Source organism: Plenodomus lingam (genome assembly GCF_022343315.1).
Source record: "Plenodomus lingam strain CAN1 chromosome Unknown contig_14, whole genome shotgun sequence".
NCBI lineage: Eukaryota > Fungi > Ascomycota > Dothideomycetes > Pleosporales > Leptosphaeriaceae > Plenodomus > Plenodomus lingam.
Window position 1 is genome coordinate 1,463,239 of NW_027093932.1, and position 19,218 is coordinate 1,482,456.

A 19,218-nucleotide genomic window follows, 5' to 3' on the forward strand; every position below is an offset into this window, starting at 1 on the left:
TACTTTCTTATATCATACATATATACCCTCGTGCGTAATCTTGCCACACGACAATTATAGTCGTTGCGAGCCTAATTATCAGATGTCATCACTTTCACATCACCATGTCCATCCAATCGTGTCATAAAATTCGTATACACTCATCAGTCCAACTCCATATACCACGAAAACCTAAAGTCAACCACAATAATCCAACTTTCCACCAGACGATGATATCCATCCATCACCTATACTCCAACCCTCCAACTCAACCAAACCAGGAATGACACGCCACCCACACTACTGCCCCATCATCCTCTCCTTCTCCATCCTCATTACCTCAACCCAGTCAATCATCGTTCGCCCGCCGACCGTGATCGTGGGATAGACGTCTTGAAACCCCCTCTCACGCCTCGCCTGCTCCGTCTGGTGGACACTCGTAACTGTCTCGCCATCGCACTCATCGCCATGAAGTGCGCACTTCTGGACTTCTTCTTCGAAGTCCGTGGACTCTGTGGCGGCGATGTTGCTACTGGCTGTGTCTTTGGGAGCCGCCGCAGTGGAGGTAGGGCGCTCGGGGCAGGAGTCGAGGGTGGGTGTGGGACGGTGGGGGTTAGCGGCGTTGTAGGCGTTATTGAGGGCAATGGAGGCAGCACGGGGCCGGGCGATGGAGGAGCCACGTCGGTGGCGGGTGGATGTTGTAGTGGTGGGGAAGTTCTGGGGGGTTGTTTGGCCGAGGCCAGGGAGGTAGAGAAGAGTGGGACTGGGAGAGGGACTGGGGGAGAAGTTGGGGAAGGGAGTCTGTGCCCTGGAGGCTTGGGCGGAGGAGAAGATGTTGTAGGGCCTGGAGGGGTTGCCGAAGGAAAGGAAATTCGTAGCCCGTGGGCTATTGTCGGTGGACGGGCGACGAGACGTGGTCTCGCTCCCTCGCTCTCTGAGCGCTTGGAGCGAGATTCCCACGTGCTCGTCCACGTCTGGAGTCGGACTCGGAACATTGGTGTCTGTCCAGTATTAGCTACCATTCTGTGTAAAGAACAGCATAATTTGCAGTCCTAGGTGAGTAAGCAAGACCTTCGGTCGATTCACTCAATGGGCTCACGGCCCGTCTGAGGCCATGGCCAGCCAGCATCTTGGACAGTCGCGAAGCGCTGACGACAGGGCAAAGGAGGCCACTGCCGTTAGCATGGGAGGGCGAGACTGGACGAGAATTCAATGGAGAGTTAGTGGGTGATACCTGGCCGGACCCAGGGGCGGAGGCAGCGAGATACTGCGCGCGGTCGTGGGGAGTGAAGCTGGTGTCGTCTAGGGCAGTGACAGTGCCCAGGACTGGCATCTTGCCGCCACTCTTCTTCTTCTCTGCTTCTTCTTGAAGCGTATCTGCCGCCGCCGCCTTCAACCCCTCCTCCAGCTTTTTCAGTGCGTGCCGGTAACTATAGTGAAGTGCTCTGATTGACGCCTCTGGCACCAAGTCAGCGGCCTGTGGTGCATACGGCGGCGCCAGGTGCTGGGCAACACCCACGACTGAGATCCCCCTCCTAGTGGAGAAAGGTATCGGGTCGATGGGGTTGGCCGCAGCGGCCGAGTAGATGTGGTGCCCGCGATAAAAGTACGCGACACCAACCTCCAGGGAGTGCTGGCCTTTCACACCCGAGATGTAGACGGGCTGCTGACGCGCCTGCTGCGCCCTTCGCTCTGTGATTTCGTTAGAATTGGTGTCTCATAACGTATCTTAGTGTATCCCAGAGCACTATCACTGTGTTGTAGGACAGACAATAGCCACTGTTATACACCTAGCTATTACGTACGATGTGCAAGGCCCTTTCCTGCAACAGGTGTAGACATGTTAGGAGTATGAGAAGATGTTATTGTGTATGTAGAGCTTATGATGATGTGGGCGTGTATGTGGAGCTTGTGAGGTTGGTGTTGTGGTGAGAGAGTGAGTTGTTGATATATGCGCGACTGCAGAGCCCGTTTGCACAGCAGAAGTGGGGCCGAAACAGAGTCACCTTGACTTACAGACGGCTTCTGAAAATGCATGGAAGCGCAGGTGAAGACGGATGTGTGTTTCAGTACGCGTGGTGAAGTTGCCGCGTACGGAGGTGAAGCAGTATCAGGCCTGAAGATGTAAACACAAGGCACAGACAAGCGACTTGAGTGTGATTTCAGGAACGGGGATTCGAAGAGAAATAGTCGAAAGTAATTCAAATGCAAAGAGTATTTGCAATGATGTAAATTTGCGATGAAGAGAAAGGCGAAGAATCATATTGAGAATTATTGGCTATAACAAAGCTGCAAGAGAAAAAGTCAAACCCATATTGAAGACAACTGGTTGTACTGGAGCCGCAAAACGCGCGCTGGATAATATCACCCATCAAAATAAATAATCAATAATTATTAAACCAGAACAATTTGTTCGCGTAAGACCCTCCCAACATGTCAATGGAGGCATCAATGGGTCAATGGCAATATCGCGATATAGATACGATGGCTACTGGCGTCCAGAGGAAGTGCCATCGTTACCACCAAGACCTTCTTCATCACCAGGCTCGGTGTAGGTTCCCTTTTCTTTGGTAGCGCCACGGGTACGCTCGTTGAGAATGTTGGTCTCATCAATGGCGTCTTTCTCGTCGCGTGCTATCGACATTGTCAGCCAGGTTTCAGACGAGTAGCGGGGAACATACCGAGCTGCTCATCAGAGTCACCCCCATTATCATACTCAGTGTCCTCAATTGGTGCTTCGTCCTTCTGGACGGGAATACCGTATTGCTGCTGACCACTACGGCTCTGATAATCGTTGTCGACAGCGTCACCCTGGGGAATTTCGTTTGCGCTCATGTTGAGGAAGGTGATTGAGTGCTCGATTATGGGTGTGGTAGTAAATGAGTCGTGTGATGTACGTATGAGCGTATATTTTGAATGCTCGTTGATGAGGTTCATCCGCTCGGCATCAGTGTTCCTTAAGTACCCTGGGTATACTTGGTACGTCATGATGTTCACATAACTATGTTGTGTAAGCCTCTGACGACTTGGGCCTGTCACAACAATGGAATGGTACCTGTCAGTTGGGTTCCTTCGATTAAATGCGATCATGACAACATGGTTTGGGTTGGAGTGCGAGATGAAGAATACGCCAGACCCTCTGCAGAGTCGATAGAGTCTACAAGCGGACAAGCATATGGCGATCCGCTTAGCGGGATCTCATACTGAAAGCGCGAGCTACCCCGTGGCTGGAAGGCGATCGGTGCATACCGGTAGCCCTTCAAAGAGATAATACCGTCATGATCTGAAGTTGACGTCGACTTCGGGTCATGTGCTGATTGTCCCAGGCGCAACATTGGACTTTCTGAAAGCAAGCATCGCATTTTCACAGGCTGCGATCAAAAACCTTTGTTTCGCATACAGATGATCAATGTAGCGAAAAATCCAATTTTCCCTTTGTCATGTACCGGCAACTTAGCCTCCTCAAGAAAGGGGACAGTGTCGACGTCAACCGTGGTCATAGCAGTTCGTAGCGTCAGGTACCGGTACACTGCGGGGCTCTTTCTTTTAGCTTGTAGATTGGCGAGATCGATCGTGCATCGATAAGTTCTCGTCGTATCCTGGTCAGCAAGGGCTGTTCAGCGGTCCTAACCAATACCGTCCAACCAGAGCATTGAAAGGCCAGAGTCCTCTGGGATTACCTGAAAAGTCGCAACCCAGATTCTTCCTAATAACGTTAACCTGTCAAAGCCGACCCTATGGCACTCTGATCTGCATAGTGACAATATCTTCGTTGACCCTTCTAAGCCGACAGGAATCCTTAATATCATCGACTGGCAAGCAGTCAATGTTTCCCCGCTCTTCCTCCAAGCACGCCATCCTTCGCTCATCGAGTTTGAAGGGCCAATACCAGAAGGCTTTGAGCCTATAACACTGCCCGATGATTTTGATGATATGAGCGAGGAGGCACAACACCAAGCCAAGAATCTCCGGGCTGCTCAGTCTCTCTATAAGCTCTATGAAATCCTCATGCTCCAGCAATGTCCGGAGATTGCTCATGCGCTGCACTTTCGAGACACTCTGCCTGGTCCAATTACTGGATTGGCAAGCTCAATCTTCAGCGATGGAGAGCCAATCCTACAGGGAATGCTCATTCGACTTCAGGACGAGTGGGCCACATGTGTTAGGTCTTCCATACCGTGCCCCCTTTTCTTCACTCCCGAGGATAGGACGCAGCAGCAACGTCTCGAGGCGAGTTGGAGCGAAGGTGTCGAGCTAATGCATGAGATTTTGACCGAGATCGGCACATATCAGGGATGGGATGGTTGGGTCAATCATGATAACTACCCCGTGTCTAAGGAGCGGTTGGCCCGATGTCGCGAGAACTTTCTCGATCGCTACGCGAAAACCGAAGAGGAGAGAAGTCAATGGATCCAAGCCTGGCCGTTTGAAGACAAAACACATCCACCAACTTCTCTATAAGCTTAGAATTATAGAAACGCTTACTGTGTCTCATCCCATCCGATTCCGGTCGCAACCACCTCCATAATTGATCGTCAGGGGTCGCCTACAAGTGCTCGCGTCACATCCAATTCGTCTGAGGAAAATGAATTGACCGTACCCTGGTGCTGACTTGGTCGACCGCCGGGCTGACCAGGAAACCCATCAGTGACTGTATTGTGTGTGATGGGACTGTGAAAGAGAAGTGAAGTTTGGGCTCCGTTGTCGCTCTCGTATTGCCGTGTCGCGACTAGATGGCTGTTGCTGCGTTCGATGAACGTGTCATGTTGTGTAGCTTGCTCGCAAATTTTGTTGTTCTTTGTATGCCGCAGCCGCAACAGTAGCTCTACGGTACCAAATCGACACGGAGGGATGCGTGACGGACCGTAGAGACCGTTGCGGCCACTGGCAGATGTGCTTTGATGCTTTTTGTGAAGGGGTTTCCAAAAACTGATTTCTCGCTGTTTGCCGTGTTTTTCGAGATAGTGAGGAAATCGACCATTCAGGAGCTTAAATTTTGCTGGACTGAGCCGAAAAGGATTATGAAAGCCTGGGCCGCCATACCGGGTGCCCATGTCTGAGTTATTCTCGCGTCTTGACCCGGCTGAAGAGAATTAAAAACTGGCCCAGTAACATTACCGGTATACGCACAAGATTCCGTGGGCGCGGGTTTGAAACGCGCGTCATAGTGTCGACCACTTGGTAACTTGACAGAAGTGGGTGTCAGGCATGTGATGAAGAAAGGGCAGCATTTCGGGATGAGTTCGGCGATTCGCGTATTTCTAGGCACATTCGAGTTCTGGCCGACGGTTTTTGGCGAGCAGGATGCATGTGTGGCTTTTCGTGTATGGTTATCGGGGAAGGCGGGACACTAGGCAGGACTGAGCTATTGCAGATGATGGAATTTGTAGACTCGCTCGTTTGGCATTTGCTCAAGTTTTGGATATATACAGTAGATTCCACTTGAACATAGCGAAAAGTTGTGACATCGCGACAGAAGCTCTTCGATCTCCCTTTTGGACTAGTCGCTGATCTGACCGATGTTACACTTGCAATACAAAGAAGTATTGCGACATTTGACGGACGAGAAGATATTGTTTGGGTAACTTCAGATCTGCATATTTAAATTGTCTTTTGGAGTTGTGCACTGGCAAAGAAATAGGGTAATTCACTGGCCAGTCTCAACTACGCCAGTCTCTATCAGTCATCAAATGCGGACGCAACCTATTGGCCAAATTCGAGGATATCCTAAGGACGTGGCGGTATATTAATACATGCACAACGAAATTGACGCCAAAACGCAACGATATTAATATCATATGACACAGCCGTACCCATCCTATGCGCTGGCGTTAGCGTCAACTGCTGTACCGCTCTCACTAGTGTCCTTCTTTGCTTCTTCACTCTTCTTTGCAGCCGCCATTTGCCAAGCTGGGATCGCAGCTCGACCGGCCGGCAGTCTGCTGTACGATGCCGGCGCAGCAGCCGGGGTTGATGCGGAAGCAGAGGTTGCGCTACCGCTTGCTTGGCCTTCGGTGTTATTGGTGCCATTGGTCTGCTCACTGGGTGTAGGTATCGAGATAGGTTGAGGTGTGGTTGTCGAATTGGATGCGGGACCGTTAACATTCGGTGTTGATGCTTGGCTCGGTGCTTGACCAGCTCCGTAGTAGCTCGGAGCGGTGCTTGCTGGACGCGCAGTTCCAGAACCCATTCTGTTGCCAATGAGGGTCTTCAGACTCTTCAATTCAGTTGAGAGCTCTTTCAGTCTGGTATCTGTCGACGCTTTCTGTGCGTCCAGGGCTTTAGGAATCAAGTCACGTAGTCCTCGTACATCATCTTCGATACGCCTGTTGTCGTCTCCTTGCCTCTTTGATGACTCCTTCAAGCTCGCCAGTACACTCTCCACTTCACCGAGAGCAACATCCAACCTAGAAGTCCTGGCCTCTTCAGAAGCTTTGAGTGCGGAGGTGTCCGTATTCAGCTGGTCCAGAAGATCGAAGGCGCGCTTGAAGGACTCGTCGACAGATGCCTTGTCTTGCTCTAGTTGGGGCTGTGTAGGGGGTTGTATCAATGGCATTATGTAGCGTTTTGCTGTGAAGTAAAGACCGTAGCTTACGCCACCCATGACTGTTGCCATGATGAAGTAGTCGCGCCAGTCGCGTTTCGGAGGTCTTGTTGATGTCAGTATAATGATCTCAGGGCGAGAATGCGAATCAGTCTTACTCTGGGGGCGGAGGCGGTTGCCAGTACCCTTGCGGAGGGGGATAGCTGCCATAAGCTGGGGCGGCCGGCGGTGGGCGGTATGCATTGCTGGGTGGTGTGGAGCTTTGCGGTGAGGCGGCGGCTAGGCTGGGATCTTCGGCTGCGCGTGCGAGGGAGACATCGATTTCTTCTTGGGTGAGGTTCTTCGATTGTAGGAAGGCTATGCGCTTCTCAAGGGGAGCGCTCGCGACAGACGGATCTTGGAGGACTTTTGTACGCGATATTAGCTATGCATTCATATGTTATGACGGATGACGTGTGAAGACATACAGGAGACGGCAGACGTTACGATGTCCTCGCGGACCATGTTGGATGTATCTTGATGCGATGCTACACAGCACGCGTAATCGAGAGATGGCGATGGAAAAGAGCTGGTCGTTGGCTCGGCTGGGAGTCGCGCGAAGGATGAACGGAATGGGAGGAGGTCGTTGTGCCTCGGCTCCGCTCTGTTCATGCCAAAGGCTCACTGCCGCAGTCGGCCCGCACGCGTGGGTTAGTCATCAACACGTGCGTCGGCACCATCCTTTCGCCAAGGCCCAACATCAACACTCCAACGCGAGACGGAACACTTCTCGTAGTCATGAACCCCCCCCCCCAAAAAAAATATAGTAGCAGATGGAGGCCGTAAACTCTATACTTTACGAATCACCACGATGATTACACCTACACAACTGCCCAGCTTCGGGCCCCCAACAGATGAAAGTCTCATCAACATGAGCCATCCAAACATTCTTGTAGTCCGATATGAATCACTGTCGCGGTGTGGAGACCCTTTTTCTTAGCCAGTATCTATTTTCTACAAGAGAGCTGATCAAAGGCCCTCTCTACACTCAGGTGACGTGTCGGTGGGGATCCCATGTCAGGTGAAGACGTCGACTGTTTCTTTCGCTGACTGGGCCACCGTCCTTTCTCATCCATCTTCTTTCGTAATCTTTCTTTATTAAAATAAATCTATTCTTCTCTTAGATCATCCTTGTTTATTAGCAGTCAATACTTCTTTATTGTACATGGCTTTTCGACGCAGTGAACGCGCTTGTTGCGGCGTTCGGCAGCCAAACGCGCCATATGTTGGACACCGCAGCCGACTCTCGACCGCTCATGCCCATTCTGTGAATGAATGACGAACGGCTAGCGCTACTTTCGGATCCTATGCATAAGACTTTGGTTGACAATGGAAACTGTAGACCTTTCTCACATTTTGCACTGAGTCTCACTCTAGCCAAACCTGCAAGTCAATCTCGCCCGCAACTTACACAACACCATTGTCTTAACTTCCGTTTACTTCTTGATTCCTCACACAACAATCTATCCTACAGATCATACAGCAAATATGGATACGCATGGCACGCAAAGTCGCAAAACCAACATCATTGACGACGCAGTAGCCCTGGAGTATAGCTTGGCTCAACAGAAGGGCAAGAGCAAAGGAAAAGGCAAAGCAAGAGAAGCAGATAATGCTGGGCGTAGCGCTCTTGTACCGCGAGCCGCCGGAATTTCCAAGTCGAAGGCTCCAATCAAGCCCAAGGCAGTGCCAGCGGCTGGCCAACAGCACCATGAAGGCTATGGCATCAGGATTCTACTGCATAAGGAGGGCAGCAAGCAACGGCAACACGCTCGCGCTTCTACGACATTCCGCAACAAGAGTATTGAAGCAGCACTAGACATAGTTGAGAGCTATGCGGGCTCGATGAAGAGACAACAGTTCATCAACGAAAACAAGACCAAGACCTTCATAGGTAACTGGATCGAGATGGCAGAGACCCTCGCATTCGGTGCAAGCCCAACTACCAAGCTCACGCGTAAGTAAAACATACTTCCGATTGATGTACATCTAAACTCATTTGATTCTGCAGGGGCTGATTGGGCAATGAGCGAATTTATGCATCCCGACCAGCGTCCGCACTCCGAAAGCAAGAAGGGATTGAACCAGATTCCTAACGATGATAGCGGTCTGGAGGAGGCGATAAACAACATCTACGCGTCTCTGCCAAAGAAGCGAAAACACGCAGCTGAAGAAACCTCTGATCAGAATGAGCATGCAAAGCGGGATGCGAAGCAGCAAAAATATGAGCATGTAGCAAACTTGCAGGCAGCCCGTAGAAGACCAACGAATGAGGCTCAAACAGGCAAGTCAAACATGGGTGAATATATGTGAACGCATGAATACTAATGTGGCTAGCAGCTACAAATGGCACGGTACATCGAGAGATGCAGAACCAGAAACTCGCAGAAGGGCAAAAGCCAGTGCTCAGCACGCAAGGCAGCGCGGGATTGACGAGTCCGACAATTGCCAAATCGCGACCACCGGCACCCGATTTATCCAAATCGTCGAGGCCGATGGGCAAGATCGGAGGAAAGAAAGGTCACAAGACACCTGAAGAAGATCAGGAAGATCTTAAGACCTTCCTTCAAGAGATAGGCCTCGATTCCAGCAATGCAGAGACTGCAACAACTGCCTTGCTCGGGCCGAGCAAAGACGAGCACCTGGTGATCACCGTCACACAAGGTGCGCGCGGTCACCTCACTCTACATTCGACAACGGTCACCAGACGGAATTTTGACAGCCGTCCAAACAATAAGCGGATCCCTAGGCCATATCTCAAGGACGGTAGGCACGGCCCAGGTGGCCAGTTCGATAACGACCCGGATCGAGCGACTGGCCAAGGCCACGACTATGAGCCTGAAGACGCCAGAAACTTTGAGACATACATGGGCCTTAAGTGGAAGGCTAGCCGGAGACATCCAAATGGGGAGTCAGTGTTCCCACAGGCTATCCAGGACTTCAGGGCCCTCGAACCTTGGTACAGGGAGTATGTCAAGCAATACCCTGGGAAGAGGCTGGATCAATGGCCCTGCGGTTGCCTAAAGGTGATTGAGGAGGAAGGTGATGAAAGCGAGGAGGAGTAGGGGCGAGGGTGAAGGTGGCTTGGTCTTAGCTGGATGTATCAAGCCAAAGAGGGCTGATAGTTTCACGTGAGAGAATTAGTGGCTGTAGTTGAGGTGAATACCTAGATATCTGTCAAGCAACTTTGACTACGTGAGGCTAAAGCTGATACTAGCATGTAATACTCAAGTCATTGATAAGAAGATATGCCAGAGCTTTCCATCACATCACAATCCTGCGAAATGGGACGAACTTCACTCATATTGTGCATTTGCTCGATGCCTCTCGCTCATCAGGCTCAGTACCAGACACATGAATCTTTTGTCCTAACAAAATAAAGGCATTGTTGGCTCCTTCCAGATGTCACGAAGCACGCCCAACGAGGAGTTTTTTTTGGATCATAGCAGAGGGTAGGCGCGATTCGCACAAGCTGTCTCTATTCATTTTGAGGCAAGAACGTCCCCTTAGATACTACAACAGCATCTGATCTCACCGCAACAGCTAACCTGCTGTAGGCTGCGATACCACTCACTTATTGTTCACCACCCTCTTTAGCGTAAGCCAATTACTGGTGATACTCTAGGCTGATGTATAAGATTGGCACGCTAGCGACTGCCAACATTATATGACAGACCAACGGCTCAGTAACCTCCACCAACACTCTCCTTTCTCGCAGTCGATTTCTCATCATGGGTATACCACACCCACGGCAGAGCGTTGCCACACCTGAATCTATGGGCCTGGCCTCCCTTGCGATTTGCACACCAAACACAGCATCTAAATTTGCAAGGTCTCCGAGCAGCTTGAAGCGATGTGTGGAAGACATCTGCACACCACCCGACTCGGCCAGCCGAAACCCAGAGCCAGACCCTAAGAGACAGCGTACTTCGCGAAGCATGATATACACACCACCAGCCAGCCCCCCGGTTCAGCTTCAGCCTCTACGGATCACTATTCCATACAAAGAACCCACCAAGGAGGAACAAAGGATTTTGAAGGTTCGGATAACATATGCTAGGCGCTGGAGGTCGAAACTTTCAAGGCCATTCCCCAGCAAATCAGAGATCAAACAGGCGTACCAGTATAAATTACTGAGGCATTACACGAGCTGTCTCACTGTTCCGGAAGCCAATTTCATCAAGCCGCGCATCAATCGGTCCCCACGCGTGGACAAACTGCGAAGTGCCTTTCCGGTCCTCAACACCTCTGTGTCGAGCAGACAGGAAAACAAGAGATTGGACGAGTATTACAGGCCGCCTTTGCCCTCTTCACCCTCATCCGCCGAATTACAACTTCAGCTCAACAAAGCCATAACAAGGAGCAAGTCAGTACGGCACTCTGCATGGCAAAATTTCTCGTCTCGAGAGAAAGATCGTATCGACAGGGGCCGTGAGGCAATGCTAGAATCTGGATTACCCGAGGAGGAGCTGGTAAAGGAGTACAACAAGGAGCCGAACAAGTTACCGGGTTGGAGGAAGAAGTATACAAGCTCGTTTGCTAGGCGTTTGAAAATGGAAGAGGATGATGCGTTGACTACATCGGATTAGGAATGCAGGCTCAATGGGACGGTTTGAAGCGCTAGTCGGTCAGTCTTGGGAGTCGGACGACCTACAAATTATGGATGCGTATTTTGAAAAACAAAGGAAAGATTTGGACCCATCTTGCAACTGCCCTGACATGATAATTGGATATGTTATGACATGACATGGATAGATCATTTCTCTTATCCATACTTTTGCTTCCCTTGTCGAATGTGATACTCTACTGATAATCGTAAAATCCCTTCCCACTCTTCTTACCCAACCATCCCGCATCCACCATCTTCCTCAACAGCACAGCGGGCCGGTATTTGCTATCCGCCGTATCCTCGTAAAGCACCTTCATGATAGCCAAACAAGTATCCAGGCCAATGAAATCCGCCAACTGGAGCGGTCCCATGGGCACATTAGTCCCATTCTTCATAATACTATCAATATCCTCCTTCTTGCCTACACCCGTCTCCAGACAAATCACCGCCTCATTGATATACGGCATCAAGATGCGATTTGCAAGAAATCCAGGGCTATCCGCTGACTGCGAGGGAATCTTGCCCATGCGGGTGCACAGCTCAATGGCGGTGTCAATTGTCGATTGCGAAGTTTGCAGCCCGGTGATGATTTCGACACCCTTCTGGACAGGCACAGGGTTCATAAAGTGCGTACTGATGACCCTGCTGCTTGCGCTGAGATCCGTAGGGTCCTTGGTCGTACTGGCGGCGATCTTGGTAATGCTGATGGAACTCGTGTTTGTAGCCAAGATGGCGTGTGGGGGGCAGATTTGCGCGAGTTGCGCGAAAATGTCGTGTTTGAGCGAGGGGATCTCTGGTACTGCTTCAATGACGAAGTCGACGTCTGAGAGGGAGGATAGGGTGGTGCTGGATGTTAGGCGTGCGCGTGTGGCGTCGGCGTCGGATTGGGAGAGGCGGCCTTTGGAGACGTCTTTTGCGAGGAGCTTGTCGGCGAAGGAGAGGCCTTTTGCGAGCGAGGCTTCTGAGGTGTCGATGAGAGTTACGGGGAGGGAAGCGCGTTGGGCAGCTACGAGGGCAATGCCTAGGCCCTGGGTTTGTGAGTTGATTGCTCTTCTTTCTGGTGTTTGTGGGGCATTATACCATTTGTCCTGCTCCAATGACACCCAGCTTCTTGACCTCAGCGGCAGCGCCAATTGAGGGTGTAGAGCTAAAAGTGCGACATTGCTGGCGCACAGCGCCTCTTGCTATCTGTCTTGATGCCGCGGAGAACATTACGAATCTAACAATACACGAACTGTGTTGCTGTAGGGAACAAAATTACTTTCTTGTTGTGAGGTTCAAACTTCAAACCGACATGTGATGTTGGATCTTCGATTCGCGCACGGCCGATGAAAGCCGCAGCCGAGGCATGACGTTAGAGGGCGGGAGACGGCTGCGGTCCCGCGACTTGGCACATTTGCACCGTTTGGGCGACACTTTACGCGTGCGCGCGACGCGTCCAAGGAAGATCAGCGGAGACGAGCAGAGCAGCAGCGACGGTGACGACGACGACAACGGTGATTTACCACAACAATGCAGCAGACAACGCTGGATGAGTGGTCGCGAGATCCTATAGACCCTGAGACTCGTGCTCATGTGTACAGTCTCATCTCTGCTGTATGTCATCCGTCTTGCCATACAAACACTGCTGACCATCCGTCCACATAGCTTGGTGGCATTGGCGACGACGGAACGTATTCCCTTGGACGCGATGCTCTTTTGTGTCTCAAGGATCTCAAGAAATGGCTCAAGTTTGTTGACACAAAGAACAATATACTCGATGTAGCCCGATGTATGGCTGAGGCAAACCTCGTAAAAGGCGACTTGCTGGAGATCTTGGCCAAGATATCTCCAGGTGCTATGGACAGTGTATGGAAACATAAAATCGCAGTTGCTACATGTAAGTTCAGAGTCTGAATCGTGGCCTATGATAATAATACGTCCAGTGGAATTACTCGTTCCCTTGACATGGCCATTCGAGATCAGTAAAGACAAGGAAGAGGAAGCTACCGAGAACCACTACCGCCATGGCCCGTATATACAACTTGCGCAGATTGGATATAAGCGTGCAATACTCCAATTCGACCGCGATCGCATCCTTCAGACCGCCGTGAAAGTTGCTTTACCCTCCATGGCTGTGCCTCTGCGCGAGCGAACACCGAGAGATGAGGGAATAATACGCATTGCACTGTACTTCATTCGAAATATTGCAATGCTTGCGCCGCCGAACAATGTGCCCATGGATATTGATGAAGCAGAGGTCTCGAGGTCCGCGACGATTGACACTTTTCAGGAACAGGATATTTTCCAGGTTATACTGAGTATTGCATCGAGCATCGGGGAGGACTTTGTGACACAAGACGTCATCATAATGGAAATCTTGTTCTTTCTGCTCAAGGGTATCGATGCGGAGAAACTATTCATGGATGACAAGAAGCTCAACAGCACCAATGCAGATGAGCTGAAGAGTTTGATACAAAAGGAAAAGGCAATGCTTGCAGGATACGCACGACACGCGCCTACACGACATAATCGCTTCGGAACCATGATCTGGGTTAAACGAGACGACGAGAAAGTCACAACCATCTCGGGACAAGACGTACTCGGGAAGGCGCAAGCTAGTATGCAGAAGATGGACCAGACCAAGAAGTGGAACAAGCCAAAGTTCCGAGGTCGCAACAGTGACAAGGAACAAGATATGGAGGAGTTTGACTTGCCTGTCTCGCTGACGGCTTCAGCGCGAAAGCATATCAAAGCATTCGTCGAAGAGTTCCTCGACTCATCGTTCAACCCGTTGTTCCTGCATCTCCGGAAAGCGATCGAGCGCGAGACGGAGCGTGTGCAAGTACGGCATCCTCGACAATTCTTCTACCTGGCATCTTGGTTCCTAAAAGCTGAATGTGCGAGACGCCGGATGATGAAAGAGCGCGCAGCAGATCCCAAGAGTGTTGAAGTACTCACAGCTGAAGACGAGAGCTACGGCCTCGTCGCTGAGGTTATGAACCAAGAAACTTTCATCCTCTTGAATCGGTTCATGCAAAAGAGTCAAGACGAAAAGGCATGGCGAGATCTGAACGCAGGGCTTAGATGCTTCACTCAGATCTTGCTTACCGTCCACGAAATGTCCGAGTCGGCGTTGGAAGACGATCAAGAAATCGCAGAGAACATTCAGAATCGTATCTTCTACGAAGAGGCTACACATGACCGCATCATCACGATATTAAGATCTTACAAAGATCAGGGGTTCGGATATCTGGACGCCGTCACAGAATTATCGCACGTGTTTTTACGAATGCTCGAGCGCTACTCAAAACAAAACGTAGACATGCAAATACGATCGAAGAAGCGAACTCGGAAGATCAAGAAGAAGCAAGTGCAAGCGGCTGGAGAAGGAGGTGAAGACGAAGGTCCACCCTCGGAAACTGAAGACCTACAACAAGCACAAAGGACTGTATCAGAGCGAAAATTCGACTTCGCGCGCTTCTCAGCCAAATTTGTGAATCAAAGTAGCGTCAATACTTTTGTGGCATTCACAAGGTTTTACAATGACCTTGACACTGAGCAGCTGAAGCGTGCGCATCGCTTCTTCCACCGCGTAGCGTTCAAGATGGAGCTAGGTGTTTTGCTATGTCGAGTAGATATCCTGGCACTGTTCAACAAGATGATGAAAGGCCCAGAAGGCCTGGACCCCGACTCTCCGGCTTACAAAGAGTGGGACGATTTCGTACGATACTTCTTCAGACAAGTCGTAAAAAGGGTGCAAAAACGTCCCGAACTTGTGGTAGAGATGCTCTTCAGCAAGATCCCAGCCACGCTGTTTTTCCTCGAGCATGGGTATGATCGAGAAATAATTGTGAGGGCGCCGCGAGCGCCAGCAGAACTGGAGGTCAAGCCCGGCATGGAGCACTCTGAGCAGATTGGTGTTGCAGTAGGCGTGCTGGTCAATGAATCAAAGTCTGATGCGTTACGGTGGATAAGAGATGTACTCACCTCAGCAATTGAAGAGCGTAAGGCTTGGGAGGATGCAGATGAAGCGCGCAAGTTACTCGCAGCTGCGGAACTTGGGGAGGGCGATGGCGTCGCCGAGAACCCTGAAGTTGAAGCTGAAGCGCCAAAGCCGCCATCGATTCGTAAGTCCGAACAAGTCGATGAGTTGCAAATCTGCTGACAACACTAGTCATCAAGCACGACACTGAAGAACGCCGAGTTGCTATGTTCAAGGATAACAAATTGCGATTGCTCATGAACCTCGTAGGACTCACAAGATTGGGCGAACCTCATGACCCAGATGCTAGCTGGGTAATTCCTTCCTCGCTTACGTCTACTCAACTGCAGGAAGCAATCGATCTCATCCGCAAGTTTGAATATGACCCACCAATTTATGAGGATGGTAAAGGGCCTGAAGCCCTGATTCGTAGCAAAGCAGTGGCAGCACGCCAATCGACACGTCGAGCTGAATTTGACGACGACTCGGATGGCATCGACGACACACCTGAAGATCTCGGTGAATATGCTCCCTTGGGACCAACTACACGAAAACCAGACGAACTCCGGAAAAAGCTCGTACGACGCCGCCGAGAACGGACACCGGTAGAGCTCGACGAAGAAGAAATGGATCGTAGAGCAGAAGCCCGCCGCAAGAAAGAAGCTAAGAAGAAGGCAGCGGAGAAGAGCACAGCATTTGTACATGATTCCGACGACGAAGACTGGGATGAAGAGAAAGACGCTGCGTTCTTCGCGCGAGAAGAAAGAATACGCCAAGAGACACAAGAAGCATTCAAACGGTCACTTGCACTCGGTAGTTCAGAAACTGCGGCTTCGAAGAAGAGGAAAGCTGATGAGCCGGAGAAGAAGAGTAAGAGGAGGAAGGAGCCGCCGAAACAAAGGAGGCCGTTTGAGGATAGTGATGATGAGGAGATTGAGGATGCTGTCAGTAGCAGGGCGGTTTCTGAAGATGCGAGTAATAGCGCAGATGAGGATGAAGCTACGGACACTCCACTGTCTTCACAGAATGCTGCAGCTGCAGCTGTCAGTGATGATGATACACCGAGGAAAACTGCAACGACGAGCAAAGATATCGCTATGGATGATGCGGAGGAAGAAGACGACGATGATATTGTGCCAGTCGCGAGAAAACCTGCAGGGAGGAATACGAGGGCGGGATTTGTTATCGACAGCGATTCAGAGTGAAGGTGAACTCCATTCATGGATACTTGAGGCAGTCTAGCACTTCGGTTGGTTGGCCAAATGCTTGCATATCATGGCGTTTCGAGTTCCTATTTTTCCAGTGTTGGAATACCCTCAATGTTACGACAAAGTCTCGGCTGCCTACATATTGTCTTTCTCTCCACAACCTGGTGTCTCCGCATTGGTCATGAACTTTGAACTTTCAATGTCCAGGTACTTGTACTCATTGTGCACAACTAGCTGACTCTGATTGGTCTTGGCTGGACCCTGAACGATTTTGGCTCCTTTCTATGTAAAGAGGTCGGTGTTGCCCGTTTGCTACTTTACTTGTCTCGCGCCTTCCACGATCACAGTTTCCCCAGCTTCAGTTTCTCACCATCGTCAACACCAGATCAGAGCTGGTAAGTAACCCCTCTAGACACGCTTCGTGTCACGTTATAATCATGCTAAGTTATTCCCATAAACAGAATTTTGAGCGGATACGCGCACACTGGGAGACGGCGCAGCCCGGTGACGCACATGCGGACAGTATGGTAGGTAGACGAGAAAAGCAAGCGGTGCAGCAGCCGGAGAGCAACGAATTGCAAGAGAATGGCCCAAGCAAGTTCCGCAGGAAGCTCAGTTATGGTCTTGCGTTCATCTCCAATCCTCTCTCGCAGCGAAAGACCACTCCAGGACGGCATTCGTTGAGAGTGCCATCATTGGCTGTTACCGATACCGAAGCTGATACAGGTGATGCGGCCAGTACAAGGGAAGCCGTTGACGAATGCGACACTTCGTTTTCGTCAACAGTCGTCACTAGGCCAAATGTTTGCTCTGACGATACGCCAACGAAGCCCACAAGACTTGTGAACAACGCCCACACTACGAACAGCGCAACCAACGACACAACACCTCGGGTGGTCCCACGATCGCGAACCTTCAGCTTTATACCGCGCCCTGTATCAATTCAGGCCCTAGCCACGACCAGCGTAGATATGAACACGAGCATCAATTCGGTGATATCTTTGTCCACAGCAGACCCAAAATCCAACGCTTCGCCATCGAAGATCCCTACTCCAAGTCCACCGCTCTCTGAAAACCGCGGGTCAAGCCCACGTCAGCATCTGTCGGCCCAAACGTCATCACAGCTCAAATATGTCGCGTCCACTCAACTCTCCGAGGCAAGGTCCACTGGCACCATCACAAAGACTGCGATGCGGTCACATACGACGCCGAAATTGGTAAATGTCACCAATTCACAACAGCCAACCGGCGTCACAGTGCCGAGGAAGTCTGCGCTTAAGAAAGTTGCTGTACCTCCTGTAGTTGAGAAGCCCCTTCTGCAGGAGAATTTCTCTGACAGTCGGCGTATTACTCAAAGACGATCTCATATCCGAGAAAACCCTTCGGGACGCGAGTCTCTAGCAGTGATCGGAAACACACCAAAGAGAAAGTCGTTCGGGCCTGCTGCGTCCGCGCAGAGCTCTCAACTTGACTACACTACGCCGCCAGCGGACAGAAATCGTTCGAGCATGTATTCTGCACTGCAGACTCCGATGACCGCCAGAAGATTCCAGCCGAGACTGCATGTGAACAGGCCAGCATCAGACGTGGTTCAGGTAACTGGCAACGGCATGTTTTCGCAACCACGTCTCATGGGTCCCAAAGATCCGCCCACGCCAACACCGAGCATTGACTTCATGCAACCCGGAATCCAAGATAAAACCGTTCGTAATGACTTGCAGAGAAAGACCTTGGGTACCCCAAACGGGTTGGCTGGTGTTTGGCGGTCATCACGCGCTTTGGCTGCCACAAACCATGAGGTGAGAAAGCTTCCCCGTTCCTTTACTTTTCATAGTTTTGGACGGAAGGAAGCTCCTCCACCATTACCTTCTATCCCTGAGCAGAATCGACCAGAATCGTTGGCACACATCACCAAGTATCAACACTCACACCTGGAGCTGGACACAACAAAGCCGCGGCCTGAAGACAACATGCAGGGAGGAGATTCTAGTGCTTCGACAATAAGGGGTTTGAACGACGACAAGTACCGCTTCAGTGCAAAATCTACGGCCACCCGAAACAATGTAGCTGAGACCCCTGCAACGGAGTGCTCAGATACCAGTAGTGTCTTTGTAGCGCCATCGCGACCACCGCCACCACCACCACCGCCCGATACACCGGTCGGCCGGCGATCTTTATCATTACACGACTTGGAAAGCCATTCTCCAGGTGGTTCTAGACGTCGGCCTTGGCCTATATCTTTTCAATCCGATTCAGACAATGCTGACATTGATTCAATCCTGCAGGTCAAAGATTACATGCCTCCTCTCTATTGGGCTGGACGATTCCAGTCACGATTCGATCATTGGCGCACTGAAGCAATGCTCGGGCATCTCAACCCTGATCACGTTCGGACGGGGCCCATGGATGGGTGTAATCTTGACCAGGAGAAGCTGGCATCGTGCTATATATTTGGTCAACTGCGTGATCTCTGTACGACCAATCAAGCAGCAGACAGTCTGTGGGTATGTTGTTTCAGCCTTTGCTACAATTTTCCACTGAAAGAAGTCACTAACCGCACTATAGGAATTCGAGTACAGGTATAGGAAAGATAATAAGCTGCTCGGCAATCCACTCGAGTTCCCAGCAATGTTACCGTACCGTAAGCAAGACGACAAGGCGCCCACCCATCAAGGAGCCTTCGGAAGAGCTGTTAGGAAGCTGACGCCACGGAAGTCTAGCCTAGTCAACTTGCGCAATCTGCTCAAAGGGAAGGGGAAGGGAGAGGAAGAGGGCGCTGGTATCTTGTCCGAAGGAGAGGTGGACACATCATCTGGCGATTCCTAATCTCTAGACATTTTGCGTTGCTGCGAGGTCCTCGGACGTTGCTAGGAAT

At 50.9% G+C, this 19,218-nt stretch overlaps 11 protein-coding genes across 11 annotated transcripts; 6 read left to right on the forward strand and 5 right to left on the reverse strand.

The window, feature by feature from the left end:
* Positions 1 to 279: 279 nt before the first annotated feature.
* IAQ61_002588 (uncharacterized protein) lies at positions 280 to 1,821 on the reverse strand (the record flags this gene model as incomplete). The annotated part of the gene is made up of 3 exons (XM_066095603.1): positions 280 to 901; positions 999 to 1,695; positions 1,785 to 1,821. The coding sequence occupies 3 exons, from the start codon at positions 1,819 to 1,821 to the stop codon at positions 280 to 282; spliced, it is 1,356 nt and encodes a 451-aa protein (XP_065954439.1).
* Positions 1,822 to 2,467: 646 nt separating this feature from the next.
* On the reverse strand, positions 2,468 to 3,069 carry IAQ61_002589 (uncharacterized protein; the record flags this gene model as incomplete). The annotated part of the gene is made up of 3 exons (XM_003834447.2): positions 2,468 to 2,613; positions 2,661 to 2,980; positions 3,035 to 3,069. 3 exons carry the CDS (start codon positions 3,067 to 3,069, stop codon positions 2,468 to 2,470), a joined length of 501 nt encoding a protein of 166 aa, XP_003834495.2.
* Positions 3,070 to 3,381: 312 nt separating this feature from the next.
* On the forward strand, positions 3,382 to 4,440 carry IAQ61_002590 (uncharacterized protein; the record flags this gene model as incomplete). The annotated part of the gene is made up of 2 exons (XM_066095604.1): positions 3,382 to 3,487; positions 3,668 to 4,440. 2 exons carry the CDS (start codon positions 3,382 to 3,384, stop codon positions 4,438 to 4,440), a joined length of 879 nt encoding a protein of 292 aa, XP_065954440.1.
* A 74-nt stretch (positions 4,441 to 4,514) lies between these two features.
* Positions 4,515 to 5,145, reverse strand: IAQ61_002591 (uncharacterized protein; the record flags this gene model as incomplete). The annotated part of the gene is made up of 4 exons (XM_066095605.1): positions 4,515 to 4,525; positions 4,580 to 4,978; positions 5,023 to 5,062; positions 5,110 to 5,145. The coding sequence occupies 4 exons, from the start codon at positions 5,143 to 5,145 to the stop codon at positions 4,515 to 4,517; spliced, it is 486 nt and encodes a 161-aa protein (XP_065954441.1).
* Positions 5,146 to 5,269: 124 nt separating this feature from the next.
* On the reverse strand, positions 5,270 to 7,165 carry IAQ61_002592 (uncharacterized protein; the record flags this gene model as incomplete). Its single annotated transcript, XM_003834449.2, has 3 exons — positions 5,270 to 6,629; positions 6,682 to 6,928; positions 6,991 to 7,165. Coding segments are annotated over 3 exons (1,254 nt in total), but the record flags the coding sequence as incomplete, so codon positions are not given.
* Positions 7,166 to 8,050: 885 nt separating this feature from the next.
* On the forward strand, positions 8,051 to 9,627 carry IAQ61_002593 (uncharacterized protein; the record flags this gene model as incomplete). Its single annotated transcript, XM_066095606.1, has 3 exons — positions 8,051 to 8,519; positions 8,574 to 8,861; positions 8,900 to 9,627. 3 exons carry the CDS (start codon positions 8,051 to 8,053, stop codon positions 9,625 to 9,627), a joined length of 1,485 nt encoding a protein of 494 aa, XP_065954442.1.
* A 666-nt stretch (positions 9,628 to 10,293) lies between these two features.
* Positions 10,294 to 11,151, forward strand: IAQ61_002594 (uncharacterized protein; the record flags this gene model as incomplete). The annotated part of the gene is made up of 1 exon (XM_003834451.1): positions 10,294 to 11,151. The coding sequence occupies one exon, from the start codon at positions 10,294 to 10,296 to the stop codon at positions 11,149 to 11,151; it is 858 nt and encodes a 285-aa protein (XP_003834499.1).
* A 214-nt stretch (positions 11,152 to 11,365) lies between these two features.
* Positions 11,366 to 12,383, reverse strand: IAQ61_002595 (uncharacterized protein; the record flags this gene model as incomplete). Its single annotated transcript, XM_003834452.2, has 2 exons — positions 11,366 to 12,199; positions 12,252 to 12,383. The coding sequence occupies 2 exons, from the start codon at positions 12,381 to 12,383 to the stop codon at positions 11,366 to 11,368; spliced, it is 966 nt and encodes a 321-aa protein (XP_003834500.2).
* A 694-nt stretch (positions 12,384 to 13,077) lies between these two features.
* TOF1 (Topoisomerase 1-associated factor 1) lies at positions 13,078 to 15,318 on the forward strand (the record flags this gene model as incomplete). Its single annotated transcript, XM_066095607.1, has 1 exon — positions 13,078 to 15,318. The coding sequence occupies one exon, from the start codon at positions 13,078 to 13,080 to the stop codon at positions 15,316 to 15,318; it is 2,241 nt and encodes a 746-aa protein (XP_065954443.1).
* A 74-nt stretch (positions 15,319 to 15,392) lies between these two features.
* On the forward strand, positions 15,393 to 16,340 carry IAQ61_002597 (uncharacterized protein; the record flags this gene model as incomplete). Its single annotated transcript, XM_003834453.2, has 1 exon — positions 15,393 to 16,340. The coding sequence occupies one exon, from the start codon at positions 15,393 to 15,395 to the stop codon at positions 16,338 to 16,340; it is 948 nt and encodes a 315-aa protein (XP_003834501.2).
* A 70-nt stretch (positions 16,341 to 16,410) lies between these two features.
* IAQ61_002598 (uncharacterized protein) lies at positions 16,411 to 19,169 on the forward strand (the record flags this gene model as incomplete). Its single annotated transcript, XM_066095608.1, has 3 exons — positions 16,411 to 16,550; positions 16,867 to 18,847; positions 18,909 to 19,169. 3 exons carry the CDS (start codon positions 16,411 to 16,413, stop codon positions 19,167 to 19,169), a joined length of 2,382 nt encoding a protein of 793 aa, XP_065954444.1.
* Positions 19,170 to 19,218: the final 49 nt, after the last annotated feature.